Source organism: Poecile atricapillus, chromosome 3 (assembly GCF_030490865.1).
Source record: "Poecile atricapillus isolate bPoeAtr1 chromosome 3, bPoeAtr1.hap1, whole genome shotgun sequence".
NCBI lineage: Eukaryota > Metazoa > Chordata > Aves > Passeriformes > Paridae > Poecile > Poecile atricapillus.
The window spans coordinates 98,194-120,507 of NC_081251.1; the positions used below are offsets into that span (position 1 = coordinate 98,194).

At 50.3% G+C, this 22,314-nt stretch overlaps 2 protein-coding genes across 2 annotated transcripts; both read left to right on the forward strand.

Annotated features, from left to right (window-relative positions):
• The first annotated feature begins 3,804 nt into the window (after positions 1-3,804).
• Positions 3,805-10,375, forward strand: LOC131577025 (superkiller complex protein 2-like). Its single transcript, XM_058834325.1, has 8 exons — positions 3,805-3,819; positions 3,899-4,111; positions 4,792-4,902; positions 4,979-5,090; positions 8,214-8,332; positions 8,635-8,745; positions 9,593-9,701; positions 10,338-10,375. Exons 1-8 carry the CDS (start codon positions 3,805-3,807, stop codon positions 10,373-10,375), a joined length of 828 nt encoding a protein of 275 aa, XP_058690308.1.
• Positions 10,376-11,579: 1,204 nt separating this feature from the next.
• On the forward strand, positions 11,580-15,483 carry LOC131577977 (extracellular matrix organizing protein FRAS1-like). Its single transcript, XM_058836273.1, has 6 exons — positions 11,580-12,595; positions 13,599-13,749; positions 14,050-14,157; positions 14,324-14,483; positions 14,813-14,929; positions 15,023-15,483. The coding sequence occupies exons 1-6, from the start codon at positions 12,545-12,547 to the stop codon at positions 15,105-15,107; spliced, it is 672 nt and encodes a 223-aa protein (XP_058692256.1). The 5' UTR covers positions 11,580-12,544; the 3' UTR covers positions 15,108-15,483.
• The last annotated feature ends 6,831 nt before the right edge of the window (positions 15,484-22,314 follow it).

The following is a 22,314-nucleotide window of genomic DNA, read 5'->3' on the forward strand; positions in this document are numbered from 1 at the left end:
TGACGACCCCCCCCGGGATGAAACGGGGGGTGCAGTTCCAGCCCCGAGGTAGGGGAGGGGTCTGGGGGGATTTGGGGAGGGGGCTTTGGGCTCTGGGGGGGCTTTGAGGGGCTTTTGGGGTCTGGGGGAGTTTTGGGGGGTTTTGGTTGGGGTTTGGGGGATTTTTGGGGGGGCTTTTTGGGAGGGGGCTTTGGGGTCTGGGGGTTTTTTTGGGTGGGTTTTGGGGTCTGGGGGGGCTTTGGGGAGGAGGATTTGGGGTCTGGAGGGGTCTGGGGGGGCTTTGAGAGAGTTTTGGGGGGGCTTTGGGGTCTGAGGGGGTTTTGGGGGGGCTTTGAGGGTGATTTGGGGGGGTTTTTGGGGGGCTTTTGGGATTTGGGGGGGTTTTCAAGTTTGGGGGGTTTTGGGGAGGGGGTTTTGGGGTCTGGGGGGGCTTTGGGGGGATTTTTTTGGGGGCTTCGGGGTCTGGGGGGGTTGGGGGGGAGATTTGGGGTCTGGGGAGTTTTGGGGAGGGGGCTTTGGGGTCTGGGGGGGCTTTGAGGGGGTTTTGGGGGTCTTTTTGAGGGGGCTTTGGGGTCTGGGGGTTTTTTTGGGGGGGTTTTGGGGTCTGGGGGGACTTTGAGGGGGTCTGGGGGGTTTTGGGGAGGGGTCTTGGGGGGCTTTGAGTGGGTTTTGGGGGGGTTTTGGGATCTGGGGGGTTTTGGGGAGGGGTCTTTGGGATCTGGGGGGTTTTGGGGAGGGGTCTTTGGGGTCTTGGGGGTCTTTGGGGGGAGTTTGGGGGGGATTTGGGGTCTGGGGGAGTTTTGGGGGGGTTTGGGGGGGCTTTTAGGGGAGATTTGGGGTCTGGGGGTCTTTTGGGGGTGTCTTTTGGGTCTGGGGGTTTGGGCCGAGCTCATCGACGCCGCCACCCCCGTGGAGGGGTTTGAGGAGCTGCTGCTGGACCCCGCCCACAGGGTGGGATTTGGGGGGAATCTGGGGGGTCCTGGGGGGGATTTGGGGGGTCCTGGGGGGTCTTGGGGGGGATTTCGGGGGTCTTGGGGGGGATTTCGGGGGTTCTTGGGGTTGGTTTGGGGGTTTTTGGGGTGGTTTTTGGGGTTTTTGGGGTGCTCAGAGTGACCCCCAGATCCGTTTCCCCCTCCCCAGTGCCCGTTCAAGCCGGATCCGTTCCAGCAGCGCGCGGCTGTGCCTGGAGCGCCGTCACTGCTGCTGGTGGCCGCTCACACCTCGGCCGGCAAAACCGCGGTGGCCGAGTACGCCATGGGGCTGGCCCGGCGCCACATGACACGGTGAGACCCCAAAATGGGGCTGGGGGTCCCCAAAATGGGGCTGGGGGTCCCAAAATGGGGCTGGGGGACCCCAAAATGGGGCTGGGGGTCCCAAAATTGGGCTGAGGGTCCCAAAATTGGGCTGGGGGTCCCTATAATTGGGCTGGGGGTCCCTAAAACTGCCCCAGGGACCCCAAAACTGCCCCAGGGACCCCAAAACCGTTGAGGGGACCCCAAAGCCCCCCAGTTTTTTTGGGGTGACCCCCCCGTGTCCCCCCAGGTCCATCTACACCTCCCCCATCAAGGCTTTGTCCAAGCAGAAGTTCCGGGATTTCCGCGACACCTTCGGGGACGTGGGGCTGCTGACGGGGGACGTGCGGCTGCGCCCCGAGGCCGCGTGGCTGGTGATGAGCACCGAGATCCTCAGCTGGGGAGGGGTCCTGGGGGGTCCTGGGGGGGCTTTGGGGGGTCCTGAGGGGTCCTGGGGAGGGGTTCAGGACCCCCAGGACCCCCCCCAGCCCCATTTCCTCCCCCCCAGGTCGATGCTGTCCAACGGCTCCAACGCCATCCGGGACCTGGAGTGGGTGATCTTCGACGAGGTTCACTGCGTCAATGACGATGAGGTGGGGCTGGGGGCTCTGGGGGGCTCTGGGGGGGCTCTGGGGGGGCTTTGGGGGGCTTTGGAGGGGTCCTGGGGGGGCTTTGGGGAGCCCTGGGGGGGCTTTGGGGGGTCCTGAGGGGTCCTGGGGGGGCTTTGGGGAATCCCCGGGGGGTTTGGGGGGTCCTCAGGGGGTTTGAGGGGGTCTTGGAGGAGTTTGGGGTGTCCTGAGAGGGCTTTGGGGGGTTCTCGGGGGATTTTGGGGGGTCCTCAGGGGGTTTGGGGGCTTCTCAGGGGGGTTTGGGGATCCTGGGTGGGTTTGGGGGGGGTCCTGAGGATCTTCGGGGGTCTCTGAGAGGGACATGGGGGGGATCTGGGGGCTTTGGGGGATCTTGGAGGGGCTTTAGTGATCTCTGAGGGGTTTATGGGGGTTCTCAGGGGGGTTTGGGGGGTCCTGGGGGGTTTTGGGGGTCCCTGGGGTCTCTGGGGGTCCCTGGGGAGGTTTTGGGGGGTCCCAGGGGTGGTTTGGGGGTCCCTGGGGGTCTCTCAGGGTGTCTCTCACCCCGTCAGTCGCACCAAGCGTCGCTGTGTCCGTGTTCTGAGCACCCCGCGCCGCCCGGTGCCGCTGGAGCATTTCCTGTTCACCGGGAACAGCGCCCGGAACCGGCACCAGCTGTTCCAGCTGCTGGGCCCAGGGGGGGCCTTCAGCACCCAGGGGTGAGACCCCCAAAACCTGACCCAGATCTGAGCTGAAACTGCCTGAATCTGACCCAAATCCTGCCTAAATGTGACCCAAAACCTGACACAAACCTGACCTGAAACTGACCCAAAATCTGACCCCAAAACCTGACCCAAATCTGATCTGAAACTGCCTAAATCTGACCCAAAATCTGACCTGAAACCTGACACAAACCTGACCTGAAACTGACCCAAAATCTGACCCCAAAACCTGATGCAGATCTGATCTGAAACTGCCTAAATCTGACCCAAATCTGACCCAAAACCTGCCCAATTCTGACCCAAATCTGACCCAAACCTGACCCTGAACTGACCCCAAATCCTGCCCCAAAACCTGACCCAAATCTGCCCCAAAATCTCTGCCTAAATCTGACCCAAACCTGACACAAACCTGACCCCAAACCTGACCCCAAACCTGACCCAAATCAGACCCAAAACCTGACCCAAAACCTGCCCAAATCTGACCCAAACCTGACCCAAACCTGACCCAAAACCTGCCCAATTCTGACCCAAATCTGATCCAAACCTGCCCCAAAACCTGCCCCAAAAACCTGCCCCAAAACCTGCTCCAAACTCTGACCCAAACCTGACCCCAAACCTGACCCCAAACCTGACCCCAAACCTGACCCAAACCTGACCCAAACCTGACCCAAATCAGACCCAAACCTGACCCAAATCAGACCCAAACCTGACCCAAACCTGACCCAAACCTGACCCAAATCAGACCCAAACCTGACCCAAATCAGACCCAAAACCTGACCCAAATCTGACCCAAATCTGACCCAAATCTGACCCAAACCTGACCTAATTCTTCCCCAATTCTGCCCCAATTCTGCCCCAATTCTGCCCCAATTCTGACCCAATTCTGCCCCAATTCTGCCCCAAACCTGCCCCAACTCTGCCCCTCCCCTGTCCCAGGTACTACGCGGCGGTGGAGGCAAGGAGGAGCAGAGAGCAGCAAACACGCGCAGGAGCTTGGGCACGGCAGCCCACCATGGGAGGCCCCCAACCCTGGGCAGGTACTGGGGGTCCCAGGGGGTCCCAGGGGGTCCCAGTGACCCCAAACCCCCAACCCTGGGCAGGTACTGGGGGTCCCATGGGGCTGGGGGCAGTTTGGGGGTCCCAAGGGGCAGTTTGGGGGTCCCACTGACCCTGTTCTCTCTCCCCAGGAGTGTGGGGTGTGGCTGTCCCTCCTGCAGACCCTCCATGGGGCTGGGGGCTGTTTGTGGGTCCCAAGGGGCAGTTTGGGGGTCCCATGGGGCAGTTTGGGGGTTCCACTGACCCTGTTCTCTCCCCCCAGGAGCGTGGTGTCTGGCTGTCCCTGCTGCAGACCCTCCGTGAGCGGGAGCTGCTCCCGGCCGTCACCTTCACCTTCTCCCGTGGCCGCTGCGAGGAGCAGGCGGCCGCCCTGGGCTCCCTGGAGCTGCTGAGCGGCGCCGAGCGCGCCCAGGTCTGGCACTTCCTGACGCGCTGCCTGGCCCGGCTGCGCGGCTCCGACCGGCGCCTGCCACAGGTGGGGTCCCCGTGAGGATGAGGAGGGAGATTCTGGGGCGTGGGAGGGTGATTTTGGGGTGTGGGAGGGCAATTTTGGGGTGTGAGGGGAACAAGGAGGGCGATTTTGGGGTGTGGGAGGGTGATTTTGGGGTGTGGGAACGGCGATTTTGGGGTGTGGGAACAGCGATTTTGGGGTGTGGGAGGGCGATTTTGGGGTGTGGGAACGGTGATTTTGGGGTGTGGGACAGTGATTTTGGGGTGTGGGAACGGTGATTTTGGGGTGTGGGAGGGCGATTTTGGGGTGTGAGGGGACGGGGAGGGTGATTTTGGGTTGTGAGGGACGGGGATTTTGGGGCATGGGAGGGCGATTTTGGGGTGTGGGAGGGCGATTTTGAGGTGTGAGAGGGCAATTTTGGGGTGTGAGGGGACGGGGAGGGTGATTTTGGGTTGTGAGGGACGGGGATTTTGGGGTGTGAGGGACGGGGATTTTGGGGCGTGAGGGACGGGGATTTTGGGGTGTGAGGGACGGGGATTTTGGGGCGTGAGGGACGGGGATTTTGGGGCGTGAGGGGATGGGGAGGGCGATTTTGGGTGATTTTGGGGTCCCACAGGGACGGAGAGGGCGATTTTGGGGTGTGAGGTGTAAAGAGGGAAGGGTTTGTACCTGGAGGAGGGGATCCAGCGCGTTCCTCCCCGCAGGTGCTGCAGCTGTCGGAGCTGCTGCAGCGCGGCATCGGCGTCCACCACGGCGGGGTCCTGCCGCTGCTCAAGGAGGTGGTGGAGATGCTCTTCAGCCAGGGGCTGGTGAAGGTGAGCGGGGAAAAACGGCACAGCCGGCTGTGGGGCACGGGGATCCCACCCCATGGCTGCCCCACGCCTGGCCCAGGTGCTGTTTGCCACCGAGACCTTCGCCATGGGGGTGAACATGCCGGCGAGGACCGTCGTCTTCGACTGCATCCGCAAACATGACGGGAATGGCTTCCGGGATCTCCTGCCCGGTGAGGGGCTGGATGTGGGGCTGGGGGGAGAGCGGGTGGGAACGTGAGGGGGAAATGGGGGAAAGCGGAGAGGGAAAATGGGAGAAAGCTGAGGGGAAAATGGGAGAAAGCTGAGAGGGGAAATGGGAGAAAGCTGAGAGGGGAAATGGGAGAAAGCTGAGAGGAAAAATGGGAGAAAGCTGAGGGGAAATGTGAGGGGAAAATGGGAGAAAGCGGAGAGGGAAAATGGGAGAAAGCTGAGGGGAAAATGGGAGAAAGCTGAGGGGAAAATGGGAGAAAGCTGAGGGGAAATGTGAGGGGAAAATGGGAGAAAGCGGAGAGGGAAAATGGGAGAAAGCGGGTTGAGAAAATGTAGAAATAGGGAAGGAAAGAGTGAGGAGAAATGGGAGAAAAGATGGGGAGAAATGGAGGGAGGAGAGGTGCAGTCGTGAGGGGAAACGTGAGGGGAGAAAATGGGCGGGAAAACGTGAGGGGAGAAAAGAGCGGGAAAACGTGAGGGGAGAAAAAGAGCGGGAAAATGTGAGGGGAAAATGGGGGAAAATGTGAGGGGAGAAAAGGGGGAAACGGGGAGAAAATGGGGGGAAAATGTGAGGGGAGAACAGAGCGGGAATCCTGAGGGGAGAAAAGAGCAGAAACGTGAGGGGAAACGGGCAGGAAGCGGAGAGGGAAAATGGGAGAAAGCTGAGGGGAAAATGGGAGAAAGCTGAGGGGAAAATGGGGGAAAGCTGAGAGGGGAAATGGGAGAAAGCTGAGGGGAAAATGGGGGAAAGCTGAGAGGGGAAATGGGGGAAAGCTGAGGGGAAAATGGGAGAAAGCTGAGGGGAAAATGGGAGAAAGCTGAGAGGGAAAATGGGAGAAAGCTGAGGGGAAATGGGGGAAAGCTGAGAGGGGAAATGGGAGAAAGCAGAGGGGAAAATGGGGGAAAGCTGAGGGGAAAATGGGAGAAAGCTGAGGGGAAAATGGGAGAAAGCTGAGAGGGAAATGGGAGAAAGCTGAGGGGGGAAATGGGGGAAAGCTGAGAGGGAAAATGGGAGAAAGCTGAGGGGAAAATGGGAGAAAGCGGAGAGGGAAAATGGGAGAAAGCTGAGGGGAAATGGGAGAAAGCTGAGGGGAAAATGGGAGAAAGCTGAGGGGAAAATGGGAGAAAGCGGAGAGGGAAAATGGGAGAATGCTGAGAGGGGAAATGGGAGAAAGCTGAGAGGGGAAATGGGAGAAAGCTGAGAGGAAAAATGAGAGAAAGCTGAGGGGAAATGTGAGGGGAAAATGGGAGAAAGCGGAGAGGGAAAATGGGAGAAAGCTGAGGGGAAAATGGGAGAAAGCTGAGGGGAAAATGGGAGAAAGCTGAGGGGAAATGTGAGGGGAAAATGGGAGAAAGCGGAGAGGGAAAATGGGAGAAAGCGGGTTGAGAAAATGTAGAAATAGGGAAGGAAAGAGTGAGGAGAAATGGGAGAAAAGATGGGGAGAAATGGAGGGAGGAGAGGTGCAGTCGTGAGGGGAAACGTGAGGGGAGAAAATGGGCGGGAAAACGTGAGGGGAGAAAAGAGCGGGAAAACGTGAGGGGAGAAAAAGAGCGGGAAAATGTGAGGGGAAAATGGGGGAAAATGTGAGGGGAGAAAAGGGGGAAACGGGGAGAAAATGGGGGGAAAATGTGAGGGGAGAACAGAGCGGGAATCCTGAGGGGAGAAAAGAGCAGAAACGTGAGGGGAAACGGGCAGGAAGCGGAGAGGGAAAATGGGAGAAAGCTGAGGGGAAAATGGGAGAAAGCTGAGGGGAAAATGGGAGAAAGCTGAGAGGGAAAATGGGAGAAAGCTGAGGGGAAATGGGGGAAAGCTGAGAGGGGAAATGGGAGAAAGCAGAGGGGAAAATGGGGGAAAGCTGAGGGGAAAATGGGAGAAAGCTGAGGGGAAAATGGGAGAAAGCGGAGAGGGAAAATGGGAGAAAGCTGAGGGGAAATGGGAGAAAGCTGAGGGGAAAATGGGAGAAAGCTGAGGGGAAAATGGGAGAAAGCGGAGAGGGAAAATGGGAGAAAGCGGAGAGGGAAAATGGGAGAAAGCTGAGGGAAAATGGGAGAAAGCTGAGGGGAAAATGGGAGAAAGCGGAGGGAGAAAATGGGAGAAAGCTGAGGGGAAAATGGGAGAAAGCGGAGAGGGAAAATGGGAGAAAGCTGAGGGGAAAATGGGGGAAAGCTGAGGGAAAATGGGAGAAAGCTGAGGGGAAAGTGGGAGAAAGCTGAGGGGAAAATGGGAGAAAGCGGGGAGGGGAAATGGGAGAAAGCGGAGAGGGAAAATGGGAGAAAGTGGAGAGGGAAAATGGGAGAAAGCTGAGAGGGAAAATGGGGGAAAAGGCAATTGGGAAAATGTAGAAATAGGGGAGGAAAGAGTGAGGAGAAATGGGAGGAAAGAGGAGAAATGGAGGGAGGAGAGTTGCAATCGTGAGGGAAAACGTGAGGGGAGAAAAGAGCGGGAAAACGTGAGGGGAGAAAAGAGTGAGAAATGTGAGAGGAAAAGAGAGGGAAAACGAGAGGGTAAAAAGGCAGAAAATCTGAGGGAGAAAGAGCAGCAAACATGAGGGGAAAGCATCGGGAAAAGCGACGGGAAAGGTGTGGGGAAAAAAGAGCAGAAACGTGAGGGAAAAAGAAACACGAGCAGGAGAGGGCAGGAAATGTGAGGGTGGAAAGAGTGGGAAACGTGAGGGGAAAATGGGGGAAAACATGAGGGGAGAAAATGGGGAAACGGGGAGAAAATGGGGGAAAATGTGAGGGGAGAAAAGAGCGGGAATCCTGAGGGGAGAAAAGAGCGGGAATCCTGAGGGGAGAAAAGAGCGGGAAAACGTGAGGGGAGAAAAGAGAGGGAAAACGTGAGGGGAGAAAAGAGCGGGAAAACGTGAGGGGAGAAAAGAGCGGGAATCCTGAGGGGAGAAAAGAGCGGGAAAACGTGAGGGGAAAAATGGTGGGAAATGAGAGAGCAAAAAGGCGGAAAATCTGAGGGAGAAAGAGCAGCAAACACGAGGGGAAAGCAGGGGGAAAAGCGACGGGAAAGGTGAGGGGAGGAAGGGCAGGAGCCGTGAGGGGAAGAGCGGGAGGATCCGTGAGGAGAAGACGCTGGCGGCTCTGCGTCCCCACAGGCGAGTACACGCAGATGTCGGGGCGCGCCGGCCGCCGCGGGCTGGACACCACCGGCACCGTCATCATCCTCTGCAAGGGAGCCGTGCCCGAGCTGTCGGATCTGCACCGCATGATGCTGGTCAGTGCCTGACGTGTGTCCCCGCGGTGTCACTGCCATGTTCCCAGTGTGTCCCCACAGTGTCACCGCCATGTTCCCACCGTGTCACCGCCGTGTCACTGCCATGTTCTCACTGTGTTCCCCTCGTGTTCCCCCCGTGTCCCCACAGTGTCACCGCCATGTTCCCCCCGTGTCCCCACAGTGTCACTGCCATGTTTCCAGTGTGTCCCCACAGTGTCACCGCCATGTTCCCCCCGTGTTCCCGCCGTTTCACCGCTGTGTCCCCGCCGTGTCACCACTGTGTCACTGCTGTGTCCCCACAGTGTCACTGCCATGTTCCCACCGTGTCCCCCGATGGCTTCGGCTCCCAACGGTCGCTCCCCGGCGCTGGGTCCAGAGCGGCCCGAGGAGGGGATGCTCTGTGTGCCGGAACGGTGAGAGGTGCGGGCGGGTCGGGGGGAGTTTATCCACCGAGTATATACCTGGAAGTATAATGATGATCAAAATAGATATTAAAAAATATTGAAGATAAACGGGCTGCTTGGTTTTTATTTAGTTAGAGGCAGGGTTTTTAAATAAATAAGAAAAAAATAAATAAAATATTTCAAGAATGAATATGTAAAGGTATAGAGAAATATATATATATATATATGTAGGCATAAAAATAATTAATAGAAATATATACATATATATTGATTTATAATCTATAATATGATTTCTGTACGTATAGATGGTAATATGATATATTTTAGGATATGTTATGTGTTATGTATATCAACAAGGTATATAAATATGATAAAAAATATATATTAAAAGATTTTTAAATACCGTTTAAGATAAAGGGACTGTTTGGTTTTTATTAGGTTTGCTTCGGGGCTTTTAAATAAATACTACAAAAATAAAAACATAGAAATGTATATTAAATATATCAAGATATAGAGATATGTGCAACCAGAAAAGTAAAGAAATAGAAGTAATGCAAATATATACAAACAGGTTTATGTTTAATCTATATATATACATTATATTTATTTAATATATGTATTATATATATAATAAATATATATATAATTAAAATGTATATAATATATTTAATATATAATAATATATGTATACATGTTAAAATAATATATTTTGATACTTTATATATTGTGTGTTATATATAAATGAATATAGTATATAAATTTAAACACATGTTGTGGAAATAGATGTTAATTTATTTTTTTTTTTATTATTTTCATTGTTTTGGTAAGTTTCTCAGAGGCAATCCTCCCGTTGCAGCTGCTGCCAGCACTGAAAACCTGTGTGCTTCGTGGTGTCCATCGCCCAGCTGGCAACGATTCCCTGGTGTTTGGTGCATTAAGTCACACCCAGCTGTGTGGGATGGCAGGTGAGCACATTGCCCGAGCCTTTTAGCTTTTCTGGCTCACACACAACTTCCTTTCCTTTTTTATATGGAAATCAGGGAAGAGGGTAGTGTATATTAGTATATTAGCATTTCTAGCAGATTTTTAACTGCCACTGATGCCCGTTCATCTTTGCAGTGTGGGTTTTCATGCTGACAAATCCTCTGCTTTGCCTTCTGCTCAGAGTCAGGTGGGCCCTTTATTGAACAGATTTATCTGCTACAAGGCTACACAGAAGGATGGAAAGGAGGAACACAGGGGGAAAAAAAAATAGATGAAAGGCCATGCATTGATCACCTGATGTACTCCAGAGACAAACATGGCTATTACAGGTAACATGGAGCAACCCTTCTGGCCTTTTCAGTTGTATTCAGAGAGATGTTTGCCTGCTGTGAATATCTGGGTGCTTGGAGTTCACTCTGATTTTAACAAGCCCATCAATAATAAAACATTGTATTGATAGAGCAAGATCTACTTCTGTAAAGTTGTTGCTCCACAGAAAAGCAGCATAAAGAAGCTAGCTGGATTATTTGTATGATATGTAGCTTTTTTAGGATGTTTTGTTCTTTATATGGTGTTCATTTCAAATACAAGCGTGTGAACTTTGTGTTCCCTTTTAGGGGCTGGTTCTGGGGTAACAAGGAAGCACAAGGCCTAAACACCTCTGGCTTGTCTGTCCAAGGATCTGCCTCAATTGTGGCTCCCATCCTTCTGAAGAACTCTTCAGTACAGTGAGTTACCTTCTATAACTATTTATTGTTGTATTGTTGTTGTGAGACCTCATTGCTGGGTGAGAAGACCAGGGGAAATTAAAGGCTGTATGCCACTGTTACTTCACTGAATTCTTGTACTCTGTTAAAATCAAAACAAAAGGGATTTACACTGTAAGAAACACTTAAATGTAAGTTAAGGTAAAGGTCACAGTGCTAAAACCTAAGAGCAGATAGCCTTGAGCTCCTTTATATTCCTACTCCTGCCTCCAGGGTATCATCAGCTATCCCCTAGATCTTGCAGTGGAAGAGATGCTGAACCATCAGCTGTTCCATATTCTACACCACGTGTCTTTTTACCATGCTCCTCTGAGAAGCATCTCTCCCTTCTCTGTTTCTTTGCAGACAAGAAGGGAGAAATTGGGATTGCCTTTGTTCTTTTGCCTGTTAATAAAAAGGCCGCTTGTGGCTGTGTGCAGTGGCAACTGCATCACAGAATCTTAGAGGTGATTATTCGCAGGTTAAGGAAATAATTCCCTTTTTTGTCACTGCTGCGCTGAATTTCATAGGCGTGTGTGTGGCTCGATGCCTAAGATATTTAAAGCAGGTTTTATTCTTACAGGGGTTTTGCACACTAAAGTGTGCGCCCAGGTTTTGTTTCCAGAAGTGAGGTGTAGCGCTGGGTGTTTCATTTGGTGTGTTACTTGTTCTGTTGTGTCAATAACTGCAGTGTCCTCCCTGTGCCTGTGTATTGCAGGGTCAGTCGAGTGCTGGTTATAAAGGTGGTGATAATTAGGAATAAGCTGTTTAAGCTTGGATAAATGTTTAGAAATCATTGCTTTGATATTGCTGTGTAAAACGCTCGCTCGCGGTGGGAGAATTCTCCAGGGTCAAGCTGTTCAGGTATGTGCAGTTTATTATATGGGTAAAGAGAGGGGAGACCTGTGTCCGCCACCAGCCTCGGCGTCCACGTGGTCCGGGGGAGGAGGGAGAGAACGGGGAGAGCAGGAGAGGAGAGGATGGAAAAGGGGAAGGAGGGAGTAAGAGCAACAGAGGGAGAGCGGGGGAAACCAGGGAGGGATAAGAGGGGGGAGACAAGAGAGGGGTAAGAGGGGAAAACCCAAGAGGGTAAGAGTAAGAGAGGGAAAGAGTGGAAGAGGTAAGAGAGGGGGAGAGGGGAGCTGAGAGAGGAGTAAAGGGGTACGAGAGAAGAGCCAAGAGGTACGAGAGAGGTTAAGAGGTAAGAGAGAAAAGCTAAGAGAGAGGTTAAGAGAGGTTTAAGATAGAAAAGCTAAGAGAGCAAAGTTCTTGTTACAATCCAATCTATCTTTTTCTATAGTGAATATTCTAATTCCCAGTAACCAATCACCACGAGATACACCCACTAAAGATTTTACATACAGTGTTGCATTTGAGGTTCTACAAGCTTTACAAGTTCTTCCCTTGCTTCTTGACCTTTGGGCTTTCTGTCAGCAGAAGGACATTGTTTTATCAGCAGGATTCTCCTTTAGCTGGCTAGGCTATTGTTCTTTGGTCATATAGTAACCAGTACTCTGTATCTTATGACTCAAAGCAGGCTTTTGTTTCTACTTCGATTCTAGCCTTCTTTTTTCAGAATCTTCTGCCAAACCATCACATTCATAAGGTTTCCCTGTTTCACCCTCCCCAACAGGCAGCAAGTTGTGCTGCGCTCTGATAATTCCATACTCAACCTGTTCCTCATTTCTTAAAGGTTCACTTCAGCCTTGAATCAGCAGGTCCCTAGGTTTGGTTTTTTAGGATGCCATTCCTGTTAGATTTTCCCCTGTGAAGACCTGAGTATGTCCAGTTTGACCTCCAGGATAATGAAGGGAGAGGAGCTCCCGTTGATTCAAGAGTGAAGCAAGGCGTCCATTCTTGGCCTGGGGCTGTTTCAAATGGGGAGGGATCAGTGTCCTGACTTCTCTCTCTCAGAGGCAGGGTTCCTGGACGAGGTGACCCAGGACAGCTTCGTGCTGGGCCCGGGCTACGACCGCCCCTAGCAGCTGGAGCCCGCGGTGAGGGAGCCCAAGAGCATCCAGCTGTACCAGCACCTCAGCCTCAAGAGCTGCATCTGGACCTTCGACGCTTATTACGACATGACCGAGTTAATTGATGTCTGTGGGGGCTCTGTCACCGCTGACTTCCAGGTGAGAGGCCCATCCAGAGCTCTCCAGGTATCCCAGATCTCTCTCAGTTCTCAGGCACAGCTCTGCGTTGCGTGGAGCTGCTGCTCTGCCCTGCACAGGTGGAGCGTGGCTTTTCCCCCCCTCTAACCTGGAAGAAAACAGCGCTGTGTGCATTTATTTCATTTATTTTCCATTTCATTCGTTTTCCATTTATTTTATTCTCTAAATCTTCAGAGTGCCAGGAAAATACCGGGTTTTTTTAATGTAGGGCCATACTGGAAATACAAAACGTTCTCAGCTGGGCTCTCTTTTATAATTTTGGCTGTGTTCTCGGCCAATAGAAATGAGCAGAGGACAGAGCAGAGGCAGCTCAGTCCATGCTCCACAACATGGGATATTTTAGCTCATTCCGTAATTAAGAGACCAAAAGCCAAAAATGTTCCTCTAGAAACGAATGGCTTTCCCTGTTTGGGGTATCTCACTGTCCTCTCCTGGCTGCATTATCCATCTGCAGACCACTCCGTCTCCCCCAAGCTCTTCCATTAAATTCCCAGCCCACACTGCTTGGACCAGCATCATCTCTCTTAATTCCTGCCAGCCTGGAACTTGTTCATGAAGTTTCCTTTTATAGCTCCAATTGTTTGCACAAACCCAGAGGAGCCGCTTGGCCGGAGAAACTGCCCAGTGGAGCATGTGGAGCCTGGCCCCAGCCAGGCTGGAACATCTCCCCAAATTCTCCAGGGCGTACAAAGTACAGCTGCACTCTGCAGATAATAAATGGAGAGCTCTGGGAGGCCTGAGCAAGCAGAATTGCTCATTTTTAATTCACAGCCTTGGAAATCAGGGGGGTTTTGAGGTGAAATTGTGCCCAGAGTTCCTTTGTCCGGTGGTCCCAGGGAGCCTTAGCGCTGCCCCTGGATTACAATGCAGGTTTGTCTGAGGTGCCTGCACGTAAAGAACGTCCAGAGTCACCTCTGACTTCACTGGAAGGTGCATAACCCCCTTTTTGGGGTTTTATTGCCAGGTAAGGGACTCTGCCCAGTCCTTCCTGACAGTCCACGTCCCTCTCTCCGTGTCCTACGTCTGTGTGACGGCACCGAGGGGCTGGGCTTCCCTGGAGCACCGCACCGAGATGGAGTTCTCCTTCTTCTACGACACCGTTCTCTGGAGGACAGGTGAGCCTGAGGCACTCCAAGGGCTATGGAAGAAGTGCTTCCTTCATGTTTTCCCCTTAGTTCCTGCACTGCCCCCAGAGTCCTGAGGGAGCGGGGAACTCGGAATATTGCCTTCCTCTGTGCTTGCGGGGGGCTTAGGCAGCCGATGGCTGGCAGAGGGAGCGTGCAGCTGGCTCACTGGAGGGTGATCCCAACTGAACCCTGCCTTGTGGAGGTGTCCCAAACGCTTCTGGGGCTGGCAGAGCCCAGCAGAGGAGAGCGAAGGTGCTGTGTGGGCTCCCAGTGGCGCTGTCCTTGCAGGGATCCAGACGGACAGCGTGCTCTCGGCCCGCCTGCAGATAATCCCCATCTACATCCGCGAGGACGGACGGCTGGTCAGCGAGTTCAGGACGCAGGCCAAGTTCAGAGGTGAGGGCAGTGATCCTGGCAGGGACACAGAGCAGGGTCACACAGAGCTCTGCTCTGACGGCACAGGCAGCGGAACGAGTCCCTGTCCCTGCCGGGAGCCCCTCTGGCCCTGCGAGGTGGGGCCTCTCCGCGCTCTGCCTCCCGTCACCTCCTTGTCCTCCCCCAGCGCTGTTTGTCACGGAGCACCACAGCCTGCCAGATGTCAGGTCCTCTTTGAGAACTCCAGAGCACCTGGGAGGCATCGAATTTGACCTGCAGCTGCTGTGGAGTGCTCAGACTTTTGATTCTCCCTACCAGCTCTGGAGAGCAACCAGCTCCTACAACAGGTGAGGGCTGGGGGTGCAGTCCCCTCCAGCAGCTTCCCCCACAGCACCACGTTCTCCCTGGCACCCCTCCAGCAGCCACGCCAGCAATAGCACGGAATGCTCAGGAGCTTGGTTAGAGCTGGAGCACTGCTGTACTGAGAGAAAAATCAGCTCAGCCTCTTGGAAAGGAATTTTTCCAGCGGTGAAGCCTGTGGATAGACTGATCCCAGAGTCACACTTGGCCCTCGGGGACTGCCGGATGTCATTGCTGGGGCAAGGGAGAGGTGCTGCCCTGGGTGAAGAGCTTTGAGCTCTGCTTGGTGGCTGCAGGGTCTCCTGTCTGTTCCCAGGAAGGATTACTCTGGAGAATACACCATGTTCCTGATCCCCTGCACGGTGCAGCCCACGCAGCCGTGGGCAGAGCCTGGAGCCAAGCCCCTGCCCTGCACGGCTCACGCTCCCGAGCGGTAAGAGGGCAGGAGGGCAGGCTCGGCCCCTTTGGGGTGCACACCTGTCCAGACCTCATCTCCCCTTTGTTTCCTTCCTTGTCCCAATTGCAGGTTTTTGATCCTGATCACCTTCCAGCAGACAAGCCGCCCAGTTCCAGTTGTTTACTCCCAGAACGCAAGAGTTTCAGATCTGTAACGACGAGAAGGTTTTTCTAATGGACCCCACCAAATCGGAAAGGTCTCTGGCAGAAATGGATTACAAGGGGGGCTTTTTCCAAGGGTAGGATTTACCTCTCCTCTTCTGCTTGTGCCCAGCGTTTCTGCTTTCACAGCTTCCATTCCCTGGAGAGGAAAGGGCAAAACCCACAGGTAGCTTTGCCTCTTCTACAGCAATCATTGACATCTTACAGGCCTGTGAAAGAGCAGCGTGCTCTGGCACCGCGTTTTGTCACTCCCACCCACCGAGCCCTTCCCAAACAACCCAAACCCTTCTGAACACGGACACTTGGCTCTAGCAGCGTTTTCCTGCTTGGGAAATTTCACCTGCCCCTCTTTGTCCCGACCTCCCCAGGGCAGATCCTGTACGGGCACGTGCTCTGGCACCCGGAACAAAACCTCAACGCTGCTTACAAGCTGCAGCTGGAGAAGGTCAACCTGTGCACAGGCAGGGATGGCTACGTGCCCTTCCTCGACCCCACGGGTACCGTCTACAACGAGGGGCCCCGGTACGGCTGCATCCAGCCCAACAAGTACCTGAAACACCGATTCCTCCTCCTGGTGAGTGCTCTGCTCCTGCTTCTTCCCGTTTGGGATTTGCTCTGGCAACCCGCAGGTGGTGGCTGCAAAGGGATAAGGGAGCCCGTGGGGGATGTTTTGTGCTGCTGCTGCTGCTGCTGCTGCTGCAAGCTGTGAACACCAGATCAGTTTTTCCCCACCCTTGGAGTGTGTTCCTGAATCGGTGCCCACGTGTAGGTGTGGAGATGGGGCATTCGGACTAGATCCCTGACACAGGTGTTTGGTGGGGCTCTGGCTTCCAGCCTCCCTTGGGAAAGCAGACAGCATCCCTCACGCCACTTCTCTGACTTTCCAGGACCAAAACCAGCCAGAAGTGAGGGATAAGTATTTCCCCGATGTGCCTTTTGACGCCCACTTTGCTTCCCAGCTGTCCGAGTTCCACTCGGTGAGCAGCATGCCCGGAGTTGATGGATTTACTCTCAAGGTGGACGCTCTCTACAAGGTATGTTGTAGTCTAGGATATTGCGCTGCGGAAGAATTCGGGATGTAACGAGAAGCTACTGGACCCCCTCTCTGTTAGGATAGTAAAACCTCCTGCAATTAGCCAGTAGCACCCAGGTGTGACGTATGTAGGTGGGAGTAACACAGTGACCCTAGGTTATAAATTGTCAAATTCCCCTGCAATAAACGCCATTGCTTCGCCATCCATCATATTGATGTCTTGTGGGTAGATTGGCCAGGGTGGCCCGGGAGAGAGGCCACGGGGCTGGCTCCTGGACTAGGGTGTTTGCCTTGCTTGGAAAACCCACAATTGGTGCCCGAAACCCGGGAGGAAAAGTGGGAAAAAATCCAGAAAGCGAGGAATCCCTGAAAAAACAGGAGCAGCGGTCAGGACAGGCTGGACCTTTCCTGGACGAGGGAGACGTCCCTGCATCTTGAACGACGATGGACCCAAGGATAAAGGTCGTATCTGAACTATATAAACAGTGGGGTGTAGACTGTAAATCTAAGGATTTTATGCTTGCTGTTACACAGCTTTTACAAATCGGTATTATAGAACAGCCAGTGGACATTCTTCACCCTGAGGTGTGGGAGAAATGTACCAGAGCTCTGGCTAATGAAACGGTAGATTCTGTTAATCTGAAACATTTTAAGTTGTGGGGGAAGGTCGTTAAGGCCTTGAAAAAAGCTAGACAAAAGCAGGAAGCCTGGACAGCAGCAAAAAGCTGTCTGTTGGTCACCCCAAAACTAGGGGTGAGTGCTACAACACAAACTTTAGAGTCCCCAGATGAGAGTAGCTCAGCTGAGCAGAAGGGGACACAGGAGGACGATATGCCCCCTAAAACCCCAAACCCTGAGCTGCTCTCAGAAGCGCAACAGAAAACAAGAGATTTTTGGGAAAATTTAACAGAAGAAGCCAGAAATGTAGCAAAGAAAGTAAGGGGAGATACATCCCCCCTTGGACTTAAAGATGGCGCTGAGAAAAATGTTACAGAGCGGGAAAAGTATGTCTTTAACAAAGAACAAAAGCTGGCGTTGGAAGATGGGCACAGTTGGGGAGTTGAGAGAGATAAGAAATGTAGAGAAGAAAGCAGAGGATGCGTGCAGAATTCTTGGAATGCAGAGGCAGTGGAAAGGAGGGGTGGCAAAGGGCGGGTTAGAGCCTGGAGTGAAGGGCGAAGGGAAAGGTGGGATGGAGGCGGAGTGGAGCCAGGGGGGAGGGAACAGCCCAAGGAAAAGGCACAGCAAGCAGGAAGCAGCTGAGCAGTTGAGTTCCAACTGTAACCGAGACACGAGCGGTTCAACCCCGCCCCCCGGGAAGAAGCGCTGGGATAATAGCGAGTTTGCTACAAAGTCATGATTTCTTGAGTTTTTAAAAGGTGTTTATGTACCCTTTTGGAGTTAATTTTGTGTTTAAAGTAATTATGAGTTTATGCAATTGGAGTTTTCAGAGTTTTTCTCAGATTTAAAAAGTAGCTCGGCGTGGACGAGTTGAGAAAACACACAGAAACCAAAGCAACAAAGCAAAAGAAAAACAACAAAAAGCTGGACATTTTTGAGAGGGATAAAAAAGAGAGAGTTTTAATTAGACAATTTAAAAATTAGAAGCTTTATAAATTGTATTATTTATAAATTAGCAAATTGTTGTAATTAAAATTGAGATTTAAAAATAAGTTTTTATTGAAGTGCCTTTAAAAATAGATTAAAAAGTTTAAATGTTGTATTTTTGTATCCCAAGAAACTTAAAAGATTCTTGCTTTGTTTCAGTAATTTTAAAGTTATGTTAATTATATATTACCCGTTTGCTGAGTTTTTGACAATTTTAATAAGGAAATTTTAATGTGAATTTTTTTTGGTAAATAAAACACATATAACAGCATATATATCAATTTGGATTTTAGATTTTAATTTAAAAATTAGACTTGATGTTCCTGAAAAGTGCTACAAAAGCTAAATGACAACTTGCCCAATCCTGTGTTGTGGCTTTTTTTTAGAGAAGCTGCACTTTAGAATTTTAACTAATTTGAACATGTATTAGGCAAATTCTTGTTGTGAATGAGTATTTTTAGTAATATTTGCAGTTATTGTGGGTTATTCTCAAAGCTAGATAACATAGAATTGTGATGTATTTGTTTTATTTTTATAATTTTTATAGTGAATCCATGTTATTGTTATATTGTGTTTAAGGAGTATATATCAGGCTTTTAGTTGCTTTTTGTAGTAACAGAATAAGATTGAGTTGTGTTTTTATTTGGCATAGATTGGGTGTTGGTAGAATTGAGGATAGTCAAGTTTTGTAATGTTTGGGCTTGAATGTTTTTGGGTTGAGTTTTCTAACTTGGATATTCTTTTAAGGTTAAGTTTGTTATTTCCTTTTGTTATAAATAATTATTGTTAAGTTTAAATGTTGTTTAATTTGAATTGTTTTATGTTTTATTAGAAACACTTGTTTAAATTGCAAAGTATAGTTATTTTCCTAGAAATATGAAGACAGCTACAACTGAAGCAACTGTGATAAACCACTGATGAACACCTGCTTGTGGACAGAAATGAATGCAGACTGTGACACCCTAGACTTCATTGGGAGTTCTATTTAGTTGTTGCAATTTTTGCAGTTTTGTTTGCTATAACTTTATTATTTTTCAGTGTTTCCAGAATTTTAAAAAGATATACCATTGCTAAGGATTAGCTGCCATAAAAGAAGCTTCAAATTAAACCAACTGCTGAATGATTTAATTAGTCTGGTACCTGAGACTTCTGATCATTTGCTTTGTACAAATGCATTTTAACAGTTTGCTGTGCTGTAAGCATCTCATAGCTGTTGCTATTGAAAACCTTGTTTTAAAAATGAGTTAAGAGGCATCTTTCCAGTTTAAAGTCTAAGGCCCTGGCCAAGTCTTAACTTTACCTGGACAGAATGTTTGCTAACAGATCCAGATGTTTTCTGTCCCAAATCAATATTTGAGTCACTTTTTGACTTTGCAATTTGACCCTATTAATATAACAGCTGGATCAATTTTGAAGTGGGCTTGGAGAATCATTTTCCGGAGGTGATGATCCAATCCTTCACTGATTTTTTGTTTCTGTTTGTTAAATATGAGATGCTGGTGCAGTGTTTTAATAATTAACAGTATTTTTATATTGATTGATTTTTAACTGTTATAGGTTTTTACTGATTGTGTATAAGGTTTTGTGTTAATGTTGAACAGAAATACATTTCATTTTTATTTTTTTAAGAAAACGGGGGAAATTGATACCCTAAAAGCAATTTGATTAGTGTAATTCATTAACTTTAAGAGAGAAGTGCCTGTGTTTTGTTGGCAGGTTCAGAAAAGTCACCTGTCCATTTGACCAGACTGTCTGCCTCTGAACACATGAGATGCAGTGAACAGAGAAGTCATCACACAGCCTTGGTACTCCAGACTTGGATCAGAAGTGGAGCTGTCAGGACACAGTTGTGTCTGAACAATACACAGACAGTTGCCAACAGAAATTTTATGTTGTTATTATGATGTGGTGTTTCTATTAATTTTTCAGTTGTCCTTTGTTTTAAGATTTAGAAGGGTTTGAGGAACAACTTGAACATCGAAGCCCTCAGTCACCGATCAGCTGCCAGCTGACATCACAGGAGCAGTGAACATTCCAGGACTGAATCGTGTTGGAGAAATTCTGTAGAAGATTTGGGAAGTGTAGAGACTCCATCTAACTATATATAAAGTAAATTGTAATTGTGTGTTTATCCTTTTAACAAATTGCTTTCACGCTTAGACTACATATATACCAGAACACGTGTGTTAGAAGTAGTTAGATAATAGTTTAAGGTAAAGTGTTTAGTCTGTGTAGTAATTGTTATGTTAGTATAAAATATAAGTATTTTCCTTTAAGAGGTAGTGTAAGCATCTTTAAAGGTTCATTTAACGTTAAAAGTTTTAACTGTGAGTTTGTAAGCATGGTGTCATTTACATGGTAAACTGCTTATAGTAATTGTGCTGTTTATAGTTATAACACCTGAAGCAGTGAGCCCCAGTTTTGTGGTACAAGCTGAAAACCCATGATCTAATAGTCAAGCCCTTGCATTTACACCCAAAGCTTTAACTCCTCTGCTGACTTTTGTGTATTAGCTGTTATCATCCCCAGGGTCCTATACCACTCCAAAGAAGAAGTGGACCAGTACCTTGAGCGAGCAGGCCGCCTTCAGAAAAGAGAGCTGTTGACAGGACTGTCAATAGCAATGCTGCTCGGCTTGGGAGCAACTGGAGCAGCCACGGGTGTCTCCGCTCCGATAACCCAGAGTCAGAGTCTCTCTCAGCTACAGATGACTGTAGATGAAGATCTACAGAGAATTGAGAAATCCATATCCTTTTTAGAAAAGTCAGTCTCCTCCCTCTCTGAAGCTCTGAAGTTGTTTTGCAGAACAGGCGAGGTCTCGACCTTCTATTCATGCAGCAAGGAGGCCTCTGCATTGCCCTGAACAAAGAATGCTGCTTCTACGCTGACCACACCGGAGTAGTGAGAGACACCATGGCAGAGCTACGAGACAGGCTGTCTCAACGGAGAGCAGAGAGAGAAGCCCAGCAAAACTGGTTCCAGTCCTGGTTCAACCAATCTCTGTGGCTAACCACCCTGGTGTCTACCCTGATTGGACCAGTTGTGATGATTTTATTCGTGCTAATCTTTGGACCCTGTGTTTTAAATAAGCTTGTATCCTTTGTTAAAAGCTGACTAGAAAAAGTTAACATTTTGTTTATAGAAAGGCAACAGATGCTTTAAAAATATACTTAGTCACCGCTTGTGCCTCATATTTACTAATGAAAACTGTAGTATCCATTTTATAAGCTTTTAGCCTTTTAGTTAAGTATTTTATATTTTATTCAATTTTATATTATCCATTTTTAAAACTTTATAATATAGATAAGTTAGACAAAGTGTTTAGAAATACGTATAAAAAATAACATTAGAATTTTTAAGACTAATATACCTTATATTTTAGCAAATTAATTATTCATAGAGAGAGGGGAATATGTTGTAGTCTAGGGCATTGCGCTGCGGAAGAATTCGGGATGTAACGAGAAGCTGCTAGACCCCCTCTCTGTTAGGATAGCAAAACCTGCAATTAGCCAATAGCACCCAGGTGTGACGTATGTAGATGGGAGTAACACAGTGACCCTAGGTTATAAATTGTCAAATTCCCCTGCAATAAACGCCATTGCTTCGCCATCCATCATATTGATGTCTTGTGGGTAGATTGGCCAGGGTGGCCCGGGAGAGAGGCCACGGGGCTAGCTCCTGGACTAGGGTGTTTGCCTTGCTTGGAAAACCCACAAAGGTATGTAGTACCCAGTGCTTTTGGTAGCCCAAAATGGACTTCTCTGTCCAGGACCTCCCAAACACTTGGTGAATTGTAGACTCTGGGCCTTCAGAATTCACCTCTGATACAAGAAATGAAGATTAGGATGTTAGTCCCGTAATTTCATTTTTTTTTTCCCTGAGGCACTCATGAGAAAGCTCTTTAAAAACACATTATTCGTGTTCCTGAAGGAATTAATGCCATCGCAAAGGCAGGACACCTCACGGGGTGGTCCGTGCTCCCGAGGAGCTCCCCTTGAACACCCGAGGTGGAGCTGCCCCGAAGGCGGCGGGCGGCCGCTGCTGCACCGTCAGGAACCTTCATCCACCGAGGGACGCGGCGGCCTCTGCCAGGGCCAGGGCAGGAAAGTGAAGCAGGTGCACATGGAAGTCAAAGTCCACGGCAATTTGCACGACGGCACGGAAGTTTCATGGAGCACACGCATTGGGAAAAGCTTTTTATAAACTGTAAAATAAAGATAATCCAAAACTGAAAAGCCACCTGGGTATTTTTTTAGTCTGGTGAGGAGGGGCAGCTGTCAATTGCCCCTGCTCCCGTCTTAGCGGCTGCACCGCTGCCCTCCCTCCGTGCTGCTCCAGCTCTCCCAGGCTTAAGTGGGCAGGGTGGGGAAGCCAGCTCCCACCGCTGGCATGTGGGAGCTCTGAGCCAGCCGAGGAGCAGCCGGGTTCCTCTTCCTGTCCTCCGGAAGAGAGTAAAGCTAAAATCACCCGCTGTGATCGGGGTGTCCCTTCTTGCGCCGCCCCGCCGGTCCCCCTCATTCCCCTGGGGCGCGGCGGGCCGGAGCCCCACGGAGCTGCTG

Excerpts from the sequence above, each read along its gene's own strand:
- LOC131577025 (XM_058834325.1), top strand. Across the intron at positions 8,333-8,634 it reads ATCTGCACCGCATGATGCTG|TGTCACTGCCATGTTCCCAC; the intron begins GTCAGTGCCTGA and ends GTGTCCCCACAG. Across the intron at positions 9,702-10,337 it reads CCAGCTGTGTGGGATGGCAG|GGGCTGGTTCTGGGGTAACA; the intron begins GTGAGCACATTG and ends GTTCCCTTTTAG.
- LOC131577977 (XM_058836273.1), top strand. The coding sequence starts at position 12,545 with ATGACCGAGTTAATTGATGTCTGTGGGGGCTCTGTCACCGCTGACTTC. Across the intron at positions 13,750-14,049 it reads CACCGTTCTCTGGAGGACAG|GGATCCAGACGGACAGCGTG; the intron begins GTGAGCCTGAGG and ends CTGTCCTTGCAG. Across the intron at positions 14,930-15,022 it reads ACGGCTCACGCTCCCGAGCG|GTTTTTGATCCTGATCACCT; the intron begins GTAAGAGGGCAG and ends TCCCAATTGCAG.